General features: G+C 59.5%; 1 protein-coding gene across 1 annotated transcript in view; it reads right to left on the bottom strand.

The window, feature by feature from the left end:
* The window catches only part of CFAP99 (cilia and flagella associated protein 99), a 34,440-nt gene extending 18,682 nt beyond the window's left edge, over positions 1 to 15,758 (bottom strand). The window contains exons 1-5 of the mRNA XM_037829278.1: positions 15,664 to 15,758; positions 8,862 to 9,022; positions 7,895 to 7,989; positions 2,035 to 2,147; positions 451 to 628 (exon numbers count right to left, since the gene is read on the bottom strand). Coding sequence (XP_037685206.1) covers positions 451 to 628; positions 2,035 to 2,147; positions 7,895 to 7,989; positions 8,862 to 9,022; positions 15,664 to 15,758 — 642 coding nt within the window. The remainder of the gene's footprint in view (positions 1 to 450; positions 629 to 2,034; positions 2,148 to 7,894; positions 7,990 to 8,861; positions 9,023 to 15,663) is intronic.
* Between the last annotated feature and the right edge of the window lie 4,051 nt (positions 15,759 to 19,809).

Below are 19,809 nucleotides of genomic sequence, written 5' to 3'. Positions count from 1 at the left end.
GGAAGGGGCTCCAGGCAGAGGGGACGAGCATGCAGAGACCCTGAGGCAGGGCAGGCCCATGTGACTGGGGCTCCCACAGACAGTGACATTGCCTGCCCACAGCCTGAAAAGTGTATCGGAGAGCCACACAAGCACGTTTAATGGGGGCGGGGTGCTGTGGTGGCGGTGCGCGGTCACGGGGTTCAGAGTGGACCCCAGGCTCCAACCCAACAGGTCTGAGCCCTGCAGTCCCACAGCTCCACCCAGCATCTCCCGATGAGGCCCCAGTGGGTGGGATTTGTGGGGCAGGTCATGTCTTCTGGGCTTCCCTCCTGTGGGGTGCATGGGTGGGTTGGGGGGCAGAGATGGCTCCTGGGTCTGGTGCAGCCCACCCCCACCCTGGGAGGAGCCCAGACTCCACTGGCCCACAGGACATCCTACTGGCTCACAGCTGGCCTGGGAGGCACTTACCGGACGCGGCTTGGCCAAGACAGGGACCGGCTCAGGCATGGGGATGGCACGGGGCCTGGGGACGGTCAGGCTGAACTCCCTGGGCTCCGTGGCCTTGGTCTTGGCCTTTGGGAGCGGGGCTTGGCTGGCCAGCACTTTCTGCAGCTGGTCGATGAGCACCTGGACCTCTGGCTGCCATCTTGAAGCCACAAGGGGAGAAGCAGCTAAACAAGGGGACTGTGCCCGGGGAGCCTGAAGGACCCCCAGCGCTCGGGGCCCGTTAGTGGAACCGACAGCCCCTCCTTACTGAGTGCCTGCCAACATGCAGGCAGCCTGCGTGAGCACCCCCCGTTCAGAGAAGGAAACGGGCCTGGGGCACCTCCTTCCAGGCCGTGCTGGCCAGTGGGGAGCAGAGATGGGGGCTCTGAGGGGGGCTTAGCCTGGGCCTGCAGGGGGCCCAGGGGAGGGAGGCCGGGAGCGGCAGGGAGCCGGTGATTCCCAGGCGTGTCCTGGAGCCCTGCGCTGGGGCGGTGGAGGTGGAGCTGCAGGGGGGGGCAGTGAAGAGGCCTCGACCCCCGGCCTCCCTGAGGGGGGACCAGCTGCCCTCAGGTAGAGCCTTGGGGTGGGGAGTGTGCCGGAACACCCCAAGGCCTGGGGCTCCCAATTCCACACTCTGCACCCTGTGTGGGTGCAGCCCACCTTCACCACACCCTCCTGTGGGCTCCCTGGAGGCAGACAGCACAGTTTGAAGCAGCCCCTGCTCCACCTGGAGAACTGTGGCCACAGGAGAGAGGGATGGAGGGAGGGAAGGATGGAGGGAGGGCAGGAAGGAGGGATGGAGGGAGGGCGGGAGGGCTCCTGGGGCTGGGTTTCCAGAGGGCTGGGGAAGCCCACCTGTGGGGATGGGGGTCGGAGGCTGCCCAGGGGGCCCTGGGGGCTGGCAGTGAGCCCACCTGGGCTGAAGGGTCACCAGGACTGCCCACTGCGTGCCTCTGGAGGTCATCCCTGATTGCTGGCAGTGGGCCGGGTTGGCTGGGGATGTCCCCTTGGGGAAGGTGGCAGCTCCAGGGACCCTCCACCTCCCTGGGGACACTGGGGAGGCTCAGGGCAGGGCCAGGTGGCCGTGCTGACCCTCTGCCCATGTCCCAGCCTGGACCCAGTGAACCTCCGGGGTCTGCCTGAGCCTGTGGCATGCGGGAGGGGAAGGTGCAGGCCCGAGGAGGGGGGCTGCCGGCTTCCTCAGGGGCCCCCACCCCAGCAGCCCGCACTCCTGGAATGTGCCGATGCTGGGGCAGAGCCAGAGCTCGCAGGGCTGGACGCTGCCGGAGCCCAGGGCTCACGTGTCCCCTCCTGCCCAGGGACCCATCGCAGCCCCCTGCTCAGTAGGGGCACAGGAGGGAGGGGCTGACTCTGCCGGGGGCCGTGGGGCCGGCCCGGGGCTGGGGCTTCTCTGCCCACGAGCAGTCATCCCACCTCGTGGAGCTCCGGGAGCAGGAAAGGGGAAAACGGGGCGCCTGTCCCTGCACTGGCTGGGGACCCCGGCCGCTCCCCGCCGTCTGCCCGGGCCTGGTCCTGCTCCTCAGTCCCTCCAGCCACCCGGCCCACCTCATCAGCAGGTCGATCCAGTTCTCCTTCACGTGGGACTTCTCGAACAGGAGGCTCCACTCGTCCTGGATCCACGAGCACAGGTTCAAGGGGTTGAAGAAGAACCGGAGGAACTGAGGGAGGGGCGGGGGTCTCAGTGGGGCTCGTGGCGGCCCCCCAGCCCTGCCAGCCTGGGCCCGCCCGGCGAAGCGCTCCCGGAGGGTCGGGCAGGGGCAGGTACGCTGGGGGAGGGGGCCCCTGGGGACAGACAGGGCCCGGCAGGGCAGACATGGGCCCCCCAAGTGCGGCAGGATGCCCCCCCCTCCTGTCCTGGGGGAGCTGCCCCTCCACACAGGGGCTCCCGGGGTGTCCACGCTCGGCCCAGCCTGCCCCATCCTGGAGCTGACCCGACCCAGCAGGGCACGTCCTTGCTTTGGGGTGGGGAGGGAGCTGGCCTGGTGCCCTGACCCTGTTGCCCAGGACTGGAGAGCCCCCACTCCCAGACAGAGGCAGCCGGCCTCCCTCCCTGCCCCACAGGCTCTGGGCACGGCCACTGGGTGGCCCTGGGTGCCTGGAGCTGCCACCCACCCTGAGAGGAGACTGGCACTGGGCCTGTGGCTGGGTTCCCAGCCAGAGCCCGGGGCCGGACCATGTGTGTTTCCAGCAGCTGTGGGTTTCTGAAGGCTTTTTCCCATCCCTTGTTCTCAGGTCTAACTGATTTGGTTGAAGAAGACAGAGGGAGCACTGTGGGAAGATGACGGAGCAGGGAGCTCCAGGAACCACTCCCTCCACCACCACAGCCACTGAGCTCTCAGCGACCATCTGGATCAGCTGCTGGGACTCCGGAGCCCAGGGGACGCTGGGCAGCACCCAGGGAAGAGCTGGAGGAAGGGGCTGGTGAATTGCTATAAATCTGGCAAGTTTTGCCCTCCCTGCAGTGGCTCCCATCCCCCACCCCAGCCCCATGGCAGGCAGCCGTGGGGGCTCAGCCCGGGCTCCTGGGCGGCCGGCTGCAGCTAGGGTGGGTATGAGGACTGGGGCCTCCAAAATCCAGGGCTGTGAGGTGATCGCTGACCCCTGCTGCGGTCAGCTCCCTCAGGTGGCCGGGGCCAGCTCCGCGGGGGCTATTCCTCCAGCCTCCTCAGGAGAAGGGACAGAGACTCAGAGAGGCAGGACCTATTCTCCTTCCTCTTTTCATTCCCTGTTTGGGAGCAAAAATAGTTTGGAAAATGCACTAACCGATGGTTCCAGCCCCAACAACAAAAACCCAGCAATCCCAGGAGAGTGGGGGAACTAGATTTCCAGAGTCGTAAGAACACAATACTCAATGCCCAGTTCTCAACAAAAAAAAATACAAAACACATGAAGAAACAGAACTGTATGGCCCATTCAGAGGAAAAAAGAATTTGACAGAAACCACCAGTGAGGAAGTTCATACACCAGAACTAGGAGCCACAGACTTCAAATCAACAAGTTAAATAAAATTGATGAGCTGAAGGAATTCATAGACAAAGAACTAAAGGAAATTAGGAAAAGTTTATGCAAACAAAATAAAGAGGTGGAAATTATAAAAAGGACCAAGCAGATATTTTGGTGCTGCAAAAAACAGGAATTGAAATGAAAAACTCATTAGACAGATCCAACAGCAGATTTGAACAGGCAGAAGAAAGGAGCAGTGAACCTGAAGACAACACAATTGAAATTATCCAGAGTGAGAAGCAGAAGGAAAAAACCATGAAGAAAAATGAGTAGACCTGAGAGACCTGTGGGATACCATCAAGCTCACCAACATATGAATCATTTCAATCCCAGAAGGACAAGAGAGAGAGGAGCAGAAAAAGTATTTGAAGAAATAATGGCCAAAAACTTTCCAAATCTGATGAAAGACATGAATATACGCATCCAGGAATCTCAAAGAACTTCAAGCAGGACAGACTCTAAGAGATCTACACCAAGACATGTTATAGCAAAAATTGTCAAAATACAAAGACAAAGAGAGGATTCTGAGAGCAGCAGAGAAGAGAACTGTCCCATCCAGGGGATCCCCAGTAAGGTTGACAGGACTCAGCATTAGAAACCCTGGAGCCAGAAGACAGCGGGGCGGCACGTTCAATGTCCTTAAAGGAAAAGACTGTCATCCAAGAATTCTGTATCTGGCAAAATTATCTTTCCAAAATGTAGGAGAAATTAAGACACTTGCAGAGAAACAAAAGCTGAAAGGGTTCATTACAAGAAATACAAAAGGAAGTCCTTCAGGCTGAAATAAAGGACAATAGACAGGAACTCAAAGCCATAGAGAAATAAAGAACACTGGTAAAGATAACTACATAGGTAAATATAAAATCCTGTATTATTGTACTTTTGGTTTGAAACATCTTTTTTTCCCCTCTTTATAAGACTTAACAGGCAGATGTATAAAATAACATTTAAATTCTATGTTAATGGGCACACACAGTATAAAGTTGTAATCAGAGTCAATAATAATATAAAGAGAGGGACAGAGATTTATAGGAGTAGAGAGTTTGAGCACTACTGGAAGTATGTCAGTAGTAGTTGAACTAGGTTATTAGTTTAAGATGTTCACTGTAATTACAAAGGTAACCACTAAGAAAATAAATAAAAAATATAGAGAACAGAAAAGAAAGGAGTCAAACGGCATACTACAAAAAAGCAACTAAATATAAAAAAGGGCAATAATTGAGTAATTGAGGAACAAAAATATATACCACACACAGAAAACAAATAGCTAAATGGTAGAAGTCAGTCCTTCCTTCTCATTTATGACCTTTAATGTCAATGGATTAAATTTCCTACTAAAAGGTAGAAACTGGCAGATTGGATGAAAAAGCCTGATCCATCTCTAGGCTGTCTATAAGAGACACACTATAGCTATGAAGACACAAAGAGATTGGAAGAAAAAGGGTTAAAAAAGATACACCATGCAAACAGCAATCAAAAGAGGGTCAGAGAGGTTATATTATTGTGAGACAAAAATAATATTGTGAGTCAAACTCAACAAGAAGAAGACAAACAACCCAATTAAAAAATTGAATAGACATTTCTCCAAAGAAGATATACAAATGAAATGAAAATTATCCTCAACATCACTAGCTATAAGGGAAATGCAAATTAAAACCACAATTAGAAGCCATTTTGTACCCTCTAGAATGGCTACTATCAAAAAACAGAACATTACAAATGTTGGAGAGGACATGGAGAAATACGAACACTTGTTCATTGCTGGTGGGAAGGTAAAATGGTGCAGCCTCTGGGGAAGACAGTTTGGCAGCTTCTCAGAAAGTTTAGAATTACTGTGAGACCTGGCAATGCCCCTGCCAGATATATACCCCAAAGAATTGAAAGCAGGGACTCAAACAATTATTTGCACACCGAAGTTCACAGCTGCACTGTCCATAATTGCCAAAAGGTGGAAGCAAACCCATCATCCATCAAGGATGAATGGATAAACCAAACGCGGTATCTACATACAATGGAGTATTACTCAGCCGTAAAAAGTGATGAAGTACTTGTACATGTAGCATGGGTGAACCCTGAAGATATCAAGTGAAATCAGCCAGACACAAAAGGACAAATACTGTATGATCTCACTGATGTGAAATAATCAGAATAAGCAAATTCATAGAGTCAGACTCTAGAGTATAGGTTGCTGGGGGCTGGGGTGGGGGCAGAGAATGGGGAGTTAAGGCTTCAGTTTCTATTTGGGAAAATGGAAAAGTTTTGGTAATGGATGGTGGTGATGGTGACACAACATTGTGAGAGTAACTTACAGCACCGAATTATATGTTTGAATGTGGTTAAAAGGGGAAATGTTAGGCTGTAGATATGGTGCTAGAATACAAACTTGAAAAAATCCACGGAACTGCACAACACAAAGAACTGTAAGTTAAGCTGTGGCCTGTGCAGTGGCTAATGGCACAAGCAAGAAAATGTGCCTTCACCAGCTGTAACCGCCGGCCACACCAACAGGCGCTCAGAGCAGGGGCTGTGGGCATCCTGCATCTAATGCGTGAGTGCGCTACAAACCCACAGCTTCTTCAACTTAGAAAAAAAAAATGCTATCATGCAGTAAACCACGCCCCCATTGTTAAAGAAAACCTAACAAACCCAAAACAGTTTATGAAAAAAGAAAAGAAGACACAGGACCAGTTTGGTTTCCCTCCTGGAGGCGGAAGACAGCCTTGGAGGGGTCGAAGGTCACGGCCCCGGGAGGTCACCCTCTGCACAGCCGGGAAGAGGGTGGGTCAGAGGCCCAGGGGAGCAGCCCTGAGACCCTCGGCCCCCTGCCCTTGCCCAAAGGGTGGCCAAGCCAGGGCCCCCTGGGTGAGCTCCCTGTGGAGGGTGCCCACGGCTTGCGAAGCCCAGTTTGGTCAAGTAAACCCCTCCACCCAGGCTTTCCACAAGCCAGCGGGGTGGGTGGTGCGGCAGCCGCAGGAGAGCTCGGAGGGGGCCGAGTGAGGGGAGCGGGTGGCACGAGCAGCGGCTTTGGGGGTGCACCTGGCAGAGCCAGTGGTTGCAACCGGGGCCTTCCCGTCGCAGCCACCTCTGCCCCGCAGCCCTGGCCTCCCCGGTTTCTCCATGCTCGGGCCAGGAGTCCTCCAGAGCCCCCTGCCCACTCCCAGCTTCCCCAGAAGCTTGCCCTCATGATCTGCAAAGCCCTGCTCTGCCCCCTCCCCATGGACCCCTGCCCCAGGCCCCCTTCTCCGCCCCCATCCCCATTTCATTTCCGACTCTCCGCACTGCTACCACTTCCTGCCTGACCGGGGTGGCCACCCCCTGCTGCTGGTCGCCCCGGGGTCTCCACTCCCCTTCCTCCCAGCCGCCTTTACCCAGCACACCCAAGTGGTTCCACCTGGGCCCCTGGGATAAATTCATATTTATCATGAATTTCTTATGCTTACATGCAGATTAAAAAGTCATTTAAAAAACACCGGCTGGGTTAGCATGTTCTCTCGTCTGCCCTGCTGGGTGGCCGGGGCTGGCCGAGCCTGGGCCCAGCTCTCCAGGGCTGTGGTCGTGGGGGGCCCTCCAGGGCCCCTTCTGTGTGGGGAGTGGGGGTGCTCCCACACCCTGAGCCACCCCTGCAGAGCTCGCTGCTCCCTGAGGGGGGTGGCTGAGGCCTTTGCCCCGTTTCCTCCAGTGAGCCGCTCTCCCAGCCTAGCAATTGGCCCTTCCAAGCCGAGTAAGGAGGAGCAAGCTGGGTGGGTAACAGCCTGGCCTCACCACTCACTTGCTGTGTGATGTTAGGCAAGTTACTTGACCACTCTGTGCCTCAGTTCCCTCCAAGGAGGCTGAGCACTGCCATAAGGGCAACCTCAGCAGGCTGGCACTCGTGCGGATAAAGGAAGAGCAAGCACCCAGAGCTCAGAGGTAGCCTGGCCACAGCGAACGCTCAGGGAGAGTTGGCCGGAGAGGGAGACCCGGGCCCGGGGCCAGGCAGGGATGGGCAGGGCCAGCTGGTGAGCAGGCTCCCTGGGATCGCCCCTCATGGGGTGCCGGTGCTCAGCACCCACCCCCTCAGCCACCTGGAGGGAGGAGAGACCAGGCTAGGCCTGGAGTTTGGTCATGAGGCAGAGGGCAGAAGGTTCCAGAGGGCCGGATGACAAACGGGACTTCTAACTGCCACGCGGCAGTGACTGTCCCTGCGCCTGCCAGGAGTGGGAACCAGGGGCCCCTGGGGCAAGAAGAGCACGGGGGCAGCCACGACAGGAGGTCATCCCTTTTAGAACCAGCGCACTGGGGTCTCCTGTAGAACGAGTCAGAAAGTGGAAAGCTCGAGAACTGGACAGCTCGTGGCCTGTGGGGTGTGAGGCCAGGACTGTCACTCCCAGGCAATGCCCCGCAGGCCAGGGCACGGGCTCACCTTGTGCATCAGGACGGCGGGCTGGGACCTGATGATCTTGCAGAAGAGCTGGAAGCCGAGCTCCTCCAGCTGGAAGGCGGCCAGGTAGCAGGTCACTAAGGAGACAGGGGCAGCAGTGGTGGGGACCTCGTGGGGTGGCCAGGGTGCCTCCGGGGGCTCCTCCTCGGGCCCTGCACCTGCTTCTGGGTGCCGCAGCCCCAGGGTGGGCGATCCACCCACATCTGCCACCCGTGGAAACAGGAGCCCCAGGCCAGAGGATTTCACGGCTCTCAAAGCCCATACACGTTGTCTCCTTTGGTGAGTTCTCAGAAATTCTAAAAGGCCCCCCGGGTAAGATGTCAAATCATTTTGGATTTTAGTTTATTATTCCTGAGAGATTTAATTATCCCAAGGCCAGGTGGAGCTGGGCTTGGATGGTCCCTCTGCAGCGGGGACTGGTGCATGGCCAGAGGGGCTTGGGCTGCTCAGCAATGCCTCCGAGCACCGGCAGCACCTCAGGCCCCTAACAGGAGCACCACAGCGGTGTCGGGGTCCCCGAAACTGGGACATCCCTTTGCTGGAGGCACAGGAAGCAGATGGCCGTCAGAGGCTGGCTGGAAGCCCAGGCTGAGACCCTCACCCCCACCCCACGATGGCCAGAGGCCACCACTGGACCCACCTGCCCAAGGATCTCGCGGCCAGAGGGCCTGGGCCTCGGCCAGGGGAAGGCTCGTCATCTCACCTAGGCCAGCCTCTGGGGGCCACTGGACGGGGGCAGCGGGCACCCAGCGTGTCCACGTCTGTCAGGCGGGGTGACCCCACTCACGGGCACCCTACCGCGGGGATCAGGTAAGGCAGGGCCTGCAGGCCTCCAATAGCCAAGGTCCCTGGAGAGGCCGGCGCTGGCCTCCACACGCCCACACGCGCCTGCGGACGGCTCTCGAGGCCCCAACGCCGCCCCCGCCTCACAGCCGGGCCGGGCACCTACCCTCGAAGAGGCTGTAGTCGGACCCCAGGCAGAGCCGCCCGTCCCGCACGTAGAAGGCGTCCACCACGACCTTCAGCAACTTCCGGTACTCCAGGCACCCGGACAGAACCTCCAAAACGAACGCCTGCTTCTGGGGGCTGAGGGTCTGGAAGGAGACAGCCAGAGAGGGGGGTGGGTGGGGTGGGTGTGTGACTTCCAAGTGGCGAAACAGCAGCAGGGCCTCCGCACGGCTGGGGGAGGTGACCGGGCTCGGACCCCTCCTCAGGCAGGTGCAGCGTTCGGGGCAATCTCGACTGGAGGGGGACCCCCAGGCCCTGCAGCCCCCCTGCCCCAAGGACAGTCCCACCCCCAGGAGGGTCCCCCAGGCTCTCTGGTGCTGGTGACAGTAAGGTGGGCGCAAAGACAGAAATAAACACAGACGACAACGAAAGCCAAGAAAATCTCTGGGCCAATTTGTCAAGTGTACAAAGCAAGGTACAGAGGAGAGGGGGCAGGGGACCAGTCTGGGGTGGGGCTCGTTTTCCCCTGCGTGCCCTCTGGGTTTGTATCCCGGGCATGTCACGTGTCACCTTTACAGGAAGGTTTTAGAAAACAAGAAACAGCGAGACTATTGAATGGTGCCAGCAAAGCAATGACAAAGGCTGGTGCAGAGGGCTGCCGCTGAGCCTTTCCAGAAAGCAATTTGGAACTGCTTTAAGAACCGTATGTTTTCCAGACCTTTTAATCCAGACTTTACACTTCTGGGAATCTAAAGAAATCATCCAAAGCATCCAGAAATACTGGGCAGAAAACCCAGGCACACGCAGGTTCTGGGCAGTGGTGAGCAGTGGTGAAATGGGAGCAACATAACTGCCCGACAAGAGGGGATTGGTTGGGTCAAATAGAATCTCTCCAAGCCACGGATGAGTGCTGTGCAGCCACTGAAGTGATGCTTCTGGAAAACCTACACCGAGGTGACGAAACAGCCACTACCCTGTGAAACGACGCAGACCAGGATCCCGGGGACGGAAGCGGGTGTGGAGGAGGGGCGTCCGGCCGTGGGGGCGCTGGCTGCTCGCGTTCTTTGTTCTTACTTCTCTACACACAGGTTTTCTTACAGTAGGCGTGTTCTACTTCTATAATAAGTTTATAGTTATTAACTGTTTTCCTTCAGCCAGTCACTCCCTGATGTGTCCAACGACTTTCTCAAAAGGCTGCGCCGAAATCAACTCGCAGCAGCTGGTGTATGACGACGAGTATGTGGCTAAACTCTCACCGGCAGTGTCAATAGAAACATTTTTTCCCGATCCGATAAATAAACATTGGTGTTCCATTGTTTTATTAGCAGTGAGATTTTCATACATTTACTGCATTTCCTCTTCCGGAGGAAGAATTGTCGCGTTTTGCTCTTGGCTAACTTTTTTATTGGGTTGGTATTTTTCTTAATTGTTTTGAAGAGCTCTTTATGTGTTAAGCCTGCGGGCATGACCGTGAAGGTGGAAGTTATTTGTCGCAAGTTTGCAACGTGCCTTTTAATTTTGTGTCTATTTTGGGTCAGAGGCAGCATATAAAGGGTTTACAGTTTTTGAGGCCAAATCGGCTGTTCTTTTCCTGTGGGACTTCTTTGGATGTTTCAACGCTGAGCGCACACCTGGGACGTGAGACAGCCGAGGGGTCCTGCGCAATCCCCACGGCCGGGAGAGCCCCGTCCCGCCCCTGTCGACGGGAACGCCGGGCGCTGCTTGGGTCCTGCTCCCTTCCGGGTCTCCCCGCGCCCGAGGGGCTGGAAGCCTGAGGCTGGGTTCCCCGTCCGCTCTGCCCTGGTTCCGGGCGCAGCTGGTTCTGCCAAGGAGGCACGGGAGAAGTGGGGGGTCCCAAGGAGGCATCGGGAAATCCAGCAGGCCCGACAGGAGGCCCAGGCCAGCACCAAGGCAGCGCAACGAGAAACCTGGGCTGCTTTCCATTTCCTGCAGTGCCCGGCTTGCCCCAGAAAGCCCGGCAGACACCCAGCTGACCGGTCACACCAGCCAGCTTCCTCTCTGCCAGCAGCCACCTGCTCCCACCCTGGAAGACCCCCCAGGAAGGCAGAAACTCCAGGCCGGCCAGCTTCTGGGCTCTCCCCGCAGGAGCTGCTCCTTCCCGCCGGCTCCGGCTCGGGGAGCGGCCTCGACTCTCTGCAGGGGCCGATGCCCGAGGCAGGACGTGCCCCATAAGGCTGTGATCACGATCTGAAGATGCAGGAAGAGCTTTTCTTTTATCAGGAGGGAGGGAGATGCCCCTTGGCCTTCCTCGGCCCTGCTCCCTGCTCTCCTGCCCGCAGCACCGGCACCCGGACTTTCCGGAGCAGGCTGTGCCTGGCACCGGGCAGGGGCTTCCTGCTGGGGGCTGGCTCTGGTCTTGGCGACAGGGCTGCCCCCTGGGTTTCTCTTGGGATCCTCGGACCCCCAGGGGCCCCAGCCCCAGTCCAGGCACCTTCCCCCTTTGTCGCAGGGAACCCAGGAGCTGCCAGACAGGCACACAACCCTGCAGTTCCAGCAGACAAGCTCGGTTCTGAGAATGGCGGCTAGTGACATTGAAAAGCTGGCAGGCTTCCGGGCCTCCGGTGCCCCACACTCGGCCAGCCCCTCCTCAGCCCAGTGACCGCGCACTTGCTGCCCTCCCTGAACTTGCCCAAGGCCCACGATTTTATCACCAACCATGGGCCTGGCCCCTGGGCAGCCCAGGATGGGTTCAGCAGCTCTGTGGTGCCATCAGGAATTCATTCTCCTTCCTCTCTGCTCAGCCATTTTAGTCTGTGCCTTTGTCTCATTGTTGCAAAATGGCTGCCCTACCTCCAGCATTGCCTCCATGTCCCAGGTAAGAAGAGGGAAAAGACAAACAACACAAGGCACATGCCAGCTGAATCTCTCTCCTTTTTAAGGTGCTTTCTTGGAGTCCCAGAGCAGTGAGGCAGCCTGGCAGCAGCGGGCAGGCAGGAGGCCTTTGCCGGACGCCCACCCTCGGTCTGCTCCAGGTGCCAGGGGCTCCTTCTCTCACGAGTCACAGCCACGCTTAGGAATCGTGTGCATAATTTGTAACAAGGTTAGAGCCCTGCCCTGCGGCTGCAGCCCTGGTGCCATCTGCCCCCAGGAAGGGGTTCTGGGGTTACAGGGCAGGAGGGAAGCAGGAGTGCCAGTGAGTGAAGCCCCGGTGTGTGCACTGGGCTGGGCCCATGGCCAGATCCTGGCTCCTGGGGCCGAGCAGCTGCTAACACTGCACCGGAGCCACCAGGGACGTGTGGTTCCCAGTCCAGAGCCGACTGAGGCCCGGGGCGGGGGGTGGCACACACCGGTCAGGGGGCACCAAGCAACCCAAGGGCCACCACAGATCAGGGCCACAAAGGGGAGCGTTGCTTGGACAGGAGGCAGAGGAAATGAGGCTGCCTGATGCCCCCACAAAATCCCTTCTTCTTCTCCCCACCTACCACAATGCTGTTTTGTTGGGGATGGTTTACTGCACCTAACAAAAGCATTTTCCAGTGCCCCCTTCCCCCTCTACTGATAAAGTTACATGCAATCTTAACCAATGAGATTCAATGGCACGTTGCTACATGTGACCTCCAAGAAAGTGCCTTAAAAAGGAGAGCGATTCAGCTGGCATGTGCCTTCTGCTGCTTGTCTTTTCCCTCCTCTCATCTGGGACATGGAGGCAATGCCAGAGGTAGGGCAGCCATTTTGCAACAATGAGGCAAAGGCACAGGCTAAAATGGCTGAGCAGAGGAGGAGGAGAATGAATTCCTGACAGAGCTGCTGAACCCATCCTGGGCTGACTGGCTGCAGATAGCTGCTTATGTGAGCAAAGACTCTCCAACTTCTTCAAGCCACTGCTTTTCTGGATTTTGTTACAGGCAAGCACTGTTCCCTAACAGATACAGGTTGAAGCAGATAGTTCAGAAAAAGAAACATGTATCACTTCGAAACTTACGAAGATATAACAAGAGAAACCCAGATTGCAGCTATAGTAAGTCCCTTTCCCCACCAACTCATTGGCAAAACATTTGATAGTACACTCTGTTGGCAAAGGTGTGAGAAAACAAACCCTCCCTACCTGCTAGGAGAGTATCCTCACATAAGACCTTCGGGGAGTCACTCAGCAATATCTGTCAATGTAACACTGTCTGACCCGTCACCTCTGCTTCTGGGACTTGACCCTGGATGACCTGTACTCTCAGCTCCACAGCAAGTTGTAGGAGTAAAAGAACGGAAACATCCTACAGGTGTACGAACAGGGGTGGCGATGGCACAGCCAGGCCCTACGACTTGGAGACAAGAACTCAACCCTCTGTGCTCGTCTGGATGTATTATGTCCCCCAAGACGCCATTATCTTTGATGCAGACTTGTGTGGGCGGGAAACGTATTGATGTTGATTGGTTGGAGACTTTTGATTGGATGTTTCCGTGGAGATGTGATCACTCAACGGTGGGCGAGATCTTTCATTCAATAATTTCCATGGAGGTGTGGCCCCGCCCATTCAGCTGGGCCTTAATGAGTTCACTGGAGCACTATATAAGCTCAGACAGAAGGAGCGAGCTTGCTACAGCCAAGAGGGACACTGAAGAATGCACAGGAGCTGAGAAGAGAGGAGCTGCAGATGAGAGACAGTTTCAAGATGGCCGTTGAAAGCAGACTTTTGCTCCAGAGGAGATGGGAGGACAAACGCCCCAAGAGCAACTAAGAGTGACATTTTTGAGGAACTGCAGCCTAGAGAGGAACGTCCTGGGAGAAAGCCATTTTGAAACCAGAACTTGGAGCAGACGCCAGCCACGTGCCTTCCCAGCTAACAGAGGTTTTCTGGACACCATTGGCCATCCTCCTAGTGAAGGTACCCAATTGCTGATGTGTTACCTTGGACACTTTATGGCCTTGAGACTGTAAATGTGTAACCAAATAAATCCCTTTTATAAAAGCTGATCCATTTCTGGTGTTTTGCATTCCAGCAGCATTAGCAAACTAGAACAGTCCCCTATGTACACAGATGCAACTGAGTGGAATAACCTCAGCATACATCCTTGAATGAAAAAAGCAAAGTGCAGGACTGTGTTAAATGCTCCCTTCCTGCAAAAAACAATTTTTAAAAAGGGTGTACATATTTGTCAGCTCTAAGTGCTCTGCAGGATGGGCCTGGGCTGCCCCTGGAAGGACCCCGGCCCCTGTGCCTCAGGGAGAGAGTCCACCTGCAACACCGTTTGGAAGCTTTTGGAGTTTGAACCACATCAGTGCATCAGGTATTTGAAAAAATAAATTAAAGTAAAAAAATATTTCCTGTCTCTGGGTTTCTTTTGAAGCAAATCAAGGGGAGAGATGAAAACAAGGCATCTGGGCCTGCCCGGCACCTCCACTGCACCCGGGGGGATCTGAGGAGGGGCCACCCTGCACCTGGAGCCCCGGGCCAGTGTCCCCAGCCCCCTGCAGCCCAGCTCCAGGCCCTCAGCCGTCCCGGCCCTCCTCGGCCCACCCTCCCAGACACGCTGCCCCCTCCTTCCCCTGCCCACCCTAACTGCCGTCCCTGCCCTCTGGTTGGAGGAGGGGGACAATGAGTCTGTCTGTCTGCCACGTGCTCCTCCTGCCAGCCCAGCACCAACCTTTTCATTCTTCTGCTCAGAACTCACCTGGCCACCTGCCTACCTCCCACATGCCCACCACCCAGCTCCCCACCGCCATTCCACTCCTGCCCACGGTGTGCAGAGCAACCCAGGTCTCCTGGCTGCCCACATGGCTCACGGGCCTCGGCTCGGCAGGTCCCTCTGCCTGGCACGTTAGGGGAGGAGGGAAAGGCTGACCCCCCACCTGCCCACGGAAGGTGGTCTCACGGGGGCCTGGGTGCCACCCAGCCCAGTTAAGCGAAGGGGCTGCAGCGGGCAGTGGGAGGCGGATGTCCACAACAGCCCCTCTGCCAGCCCGCTGGGCCCTGGTGGCCGGGGACGCTGTGTGGGAGTCGGAGCCGCTCAGAGATTTCTCCAGGCCGCCTCTGCCCTCTGGATGGACCGTGAAAGGGCCCCGCACCCACAGTCAACGCCCCTGCCGCCCCGGCTCCCATGTGGACGGGGGCGCAGGCCAGTCCCGGCAGCGCCTGGGGTGGTGGCCAGTGACAGGGAGGCCCGGGCGCCGGGCCGCGAGGCGGGAAGGGTGCCGGAGCAGGGGACTGCCCCAGTGACTCGGACCTGGGCCACGGCCCACAGCCCTCTGCACTCTGTGAGCTGCGGTGGGCGTGAGGGGGAGAAGCAGCACGGACTACCCGACTGGCCCAGGCGTGGAGGAGGCCGGGCTCCCAGGGGTGCTCAGGGCCTGCAGTGCGGGGGGTGGGGGCCTTAGCCCTGGTCGGGACCCTCTCGGGTGCACAGCATTGTCCCCAGGGCTCCCCAGAGACTGTCCAGAGCCACCCCAGTGGCCCACTGTCCCCCGGCTCCTCCTCGAGGTCCCCCTGTGGCGGCCCCTTCCGGGGAGCGGCCGTGTTCCGGGCTCGTGTTCCAAGGCAGTGGACTGAGAGTCGGGTCCAGGGCGGGCGAGGCTGGTCACAACCCGGCCTCGGACGCAGCGCGGGACGGAGGACACACGCCCCCAGCGGAGCCGGAGCTCGTTCTGGAAACGCTGCCGACCACCCAGACACGGCGACCCCCGCCATGCTGGCCGCGGCAGCCAGGAGGCCGTCTCAGCTGGTTCCTCTCAGGAAGGAAACGGCTCCTGGGAGTGACTTTGCTGCTGGAAACTCCTGGCAAGTAGCGGGCGAGGTAGGGGCTCCTGGGACCGGGAGTGGACTCGGGACCCACCTGCAGGGCAGCGGGACGCGGCCTCCAGGAACTGCTCAGGTCTGTCCCTTTCGGGTCTGAATTTGTTGAGTTGCTCGATCACAATTTCAACGCATTTTCCATAGTAGGTCATCTTCGCAGGGGGGACCCTAGAAGCAAACCATTACAAGCTCAGACCTCCGCTCTATGGGCCCTGCCAGGCCACGTCCCCTGGCGGCCGGCTCAGCCGGTGGCAGCCCTGGCAGGGAGAGCCCTGGCAGCCATGGACCTCAGGGGACGAGGAGAGGGGGCCCCAGCTTGGGGCAACCTCAGCCCACCCCGGGACTGTGTCCACAGGTCTCTGCTGCCCAAGGGCCCAGGCCTGGGACCCCCCAGACCCCTCGGAGGCCCCCAGGCCCGCCCACGCTATCCTGAGCCCGCTCCTGACCCTGCACCCCTCACCCCAGCCCGGCGCAGCGGCAGCTGACTCAGGGAGAGAATCACAGAAGGCCGGGCTGCCGGGATCCGACAACCCCTGTTTAAGGGTGAGGGAGCCGACCCCAGACAGGGCACAGGTGGCCCGGCCTTGGACGGAGACCGAACATCCCCAAATGCACCAACCTGAGGGCCGGCTCGCCCAGACCCTCCGGGGGACCTTGGGGAAGTCTGGCTTGGGGGCGGGTTGGGGACCCAGGAACCAGCTGTGATGACAACATGGCTGCCCCCTGCCCTTGGCGGCCCTCGTGAGCCGACGTGGCGGGCACACCGTGCCTGCCGCTGGGCCCCTCAGGACAGCAGGTGCCGGGATCCGCCATGGCCTCCCCACCCCCAGGCGCTCGTCCCACACTGACCGAGCGGCTCTGCAGTGCCAGCCTGGGAAGGCACGGCCACCTCCCTGGGGTCCTTCCTGGGCACCAGCAGAGCTGGGGGCATCCTCCACCCAACCCTCCAGCCCCTCAGTGAGCCGGAGCAGCCCCCAGACCCAGACCCTCCAGGCTGGCGGCCGGCTGCTTCCTTTCCGGGGAAAAAGACCAAGGAAACCTGTGCACATCCTGCATTGGAGGGTCCACAGTGAGACGGCCGATCGCCGCCCGGCCACCTGCACTGAGGACCCCTGGTTGCCAAGCCCCCTCCCCGTCACCAGGCAATTTGGAGATGCCTCTAACCCCAAACATGGAAAGAAAGAAGGCAGCAGGACAGAACCCGGAGAAAGCAGACACTGCAAAGCAGGAGAGAACCCCAAAGCCACCAGCTGTGCCACCTCCACGACACGGGGACGAGGGACATTTGGAGAACAAGAAAGAGATCGAGGAAACTAAAATGTGACAGTGGGAGAGATGGGAGACCCAGAGAAGGGAATCTCCCAGAAGGTAGAAAATGATAACGATCTAGAAACTGGGAGAAAAAACGGGCTGTGTCCGAAGGGTCGGGGCTCCAGAGCGGCTCAGCCTCCGCAAGTACCACCCCGGGCACCAGGGGATCCGGAAAAATACCCACCAAGCTCTCGGGGATCAAAGTCCAGCCTGGCATTTGGCACCTGGGCTGGCGGTCGCCCAACCCTACAGGTGGACAGGGAAGGCCGGCAGCCTCCCGTGGGAGGCAACACCGTGGGGAAGCTCCCACTGAGGGGTGCGGGCCCCCCAGGTGCTGGTCGGGTGGGAGGCCAAGGGCAGGGGTGCAGTGGGGAGGATGGAGCCCGCGCCACGCTGCCCGTGCATCGGGGACCCGCGCCACCGGCCACCATGCCAGAGGCGCCGCTGGGAGGAACCTGAGCCAGCAGGAGCTCACGGGAGCCAGGGAGCCTCCTGGGGGTGGGAGGCCGCGGGAACTGGCTGGAAACTTTGTGCCTAGAAAGGCCCTAAGAGCTCTTCCCAGAAGATCCAACGGGTGAGGCCACAGCCGAGAACACGCAGGCCCCGGGGCCCGGGAGCTCCTACTTCCAGGAGAGCTCCTGCCCCAAGTGTAGGACCCGCGACCAGGATGCCTCAGGGCCGCCGTGTCCCCGGAGCCGAGAGGTTCGGTCCGCGCAGGACGCCTTGATCCCGGCCCGCGAAGGCGGCAGCCCCCATCACCCCCCGCCGGGTCTGCAGAGCAGCAGGGAACCCACCCGGGACTTGGGGGGCAGTGGGTCCTGATGACATGGGGACAGAGGGACAGAGGGGCTCACCCGGCTGAGATGATGCCCCATCAAGAGGCAGCGAGCCCCGCAGATCAACTGAGTCCCAGACCCTTGGCATCACCACACCCCGAGGCCCAGGCGTGGGCTCTGAAGCCAGCTCGGCCGGGCAAAGTCAGGGCCTGCCCCCCGGGGACCTTCTGTAGAGCTGCACCCCGCACCCCTCACCCACGTCTGCAGGGAGCCTCCCTCACCGCCTGCCCCCCTTCCTGTGCTCGGGGGCCCCTCGCCCAGCCAACCACTCCCAACACCGTGAGCTGGGGGACTTTCCTGCAGGTGAGGGGCGGGTTAACAGGGGAGGGGGCAGCAGGCCAGTTCCCCTATGCTGACTCTCTCCCCCGAGACCCTTGGGGAGGGGGTGGCCTTAGCCTCAGGCCTGGGGCCTGCCCCGGGGACATGGCACAGCCAGGAGGGCAATCATCATTTGGGGGTGCACTTTTCTGGGGCTCTGCCCCGTGGCATCTGTTACAGGTGTTGCTGGGAAGATGTGCCTTGCAGGCACCGAAGTGGGGAGCCAGATCCAGCGACCGGTCCCCATCTTCAGGAGCATCACCCACGCCAAGGCACCTTTTAAAACTCCACAGCTCCATTTCTGCTGACTCGGGGTGCAATGGGCAGCAGGGTGGACCTGGGGGCTCTGGGTCCACACACTGCATGGCTACGGCTGCCACGTGGCAGACTGTCCCGGGTCTTGGTGCACACACCGTGTGGGGAGCAGGAAGCCCATCGGTTCCTGCAGCAGAACAGCCCGTGGTCGGCGGCTGAGCCCCCCAGTCTCTCCCCTGCCAGGCACTGGCAGGCCCGGGCCTCCGTGGTCACCCAGGGCAGGTGGGGGCCGTGCTACTCTCCGACAACCGCAGGGCAGGTGCTGGGTGGGGACCATGGCGTGGGACGCGCAGGCTTGTCCTGGGTCTCCTGGGCGCCGAGGGCCGGTTGCTTAACCTCTCTGTGCCCCAATCCCTGCAGAGCAGAGGGCATGGGGTGTGAGGGGAGGAACAGGTGGAGGGAGACCCTGTGGGCTGAGGACAGCCAGGAGCCTGGGGGCTGGATCCCGGGCACAGAGGACGCGAGCAGGTGCAGGCAGGTGGCAGGGTGGGGACAGCCTCGGGGGTGGGCGAGGCAGCCAGGGATGTCACCAGGGGCCGCAGCCCAGGGCCCCTCCCCGAGCCCAGCACCTGGCTGCAAGCACGGAGCACCTGGCAGGCCCAGCCGGCTCTGTCCCCTCTCGGCGTGCCCCCCGGGCCCCCTCCCTTCACCCCCACCCTCCGGCCCCTGCCTCAGACCATGGCTTGTCTCACCTGCCTGGGAGGCGGCTGCTGCACGAGGGTCCGCTGCCCTTGCCCCCCACTTGCCCAGCTCCGGGGTCTCGCTGCACGTACTACTGCTCCAAATGGAGGCAGCTCTGTGGGGATGGCGGCAGGTTTCAGTCTCGGGGCAGGGCCTGGCTGCGGGGAGCAGGTGCCCACCCAGGCCGCCCGCCCTTCCACCCCGGGGAGCAGGCAGTGACGAGGCTGCGTGCCCACCTCGGAGCAGGGCACCGCTGCCCCTGCACAAGGGCCGGAAAAGGCTCTCATTTCTGTGGTGTGCCGTCCGCGCCTGGCCTCGGCCCCTGCTTCTCTCAGCCCCGGGAGCGGCAGCCAGCAGCTGGGATGAAAGGTGACAGGTCAGCGGGGAATGGTGGTCCTCACACTGACAACCCTGTCCAGCGTCGCTGGCCTGGCTGGCGCCTGGGTGCTGGGGGTCAGAGTTCGCTGTGGGAGCTCTTGCTCGGACTGCCCAGCCGGCCCCTCCGCACCATGAACCATCCCCGATCGTCATCGTCCCCAGGACTTGGGTCCACGGTGGCCAGCTGGGCTCTCGCAGTCGGGCCGGATGAACCCTGCGCAAACCCTCGCCCGAGGTCCCCGAGGCCTGTCCCTCCCCTGGGCAGCCAAGCTCTCCCTGCCTGCGCCGGACCCCCCAGCCCCAGGCCGCTCCCCAAGACAAGAACCAGAGCGAGGCCCATTCCTGTCGCCCTTGGAGGACGTCA

This window comes from Choloepus didactylus, chromosome 3 (assembly GCF_015220235.1).
Source record: "Choloepus didactylus isolate mChoDid1 chromosome 3, mChoDid1.pri, whole genome shotgun sequence".
In the NCBI taxonomy this organism is placed as follows: domain Eukaryota; kingdom Metazoa; phylum Chordata; class Mammalia; order Pilosa; family Megalonychidae; genus Choloepus; species Choloepus didactylus.
The sequence above is the reverse complement of the archived record's forward strand: the minus strand, read 5'-3'. Positions and strand labels throughout refer to the sequence as shown.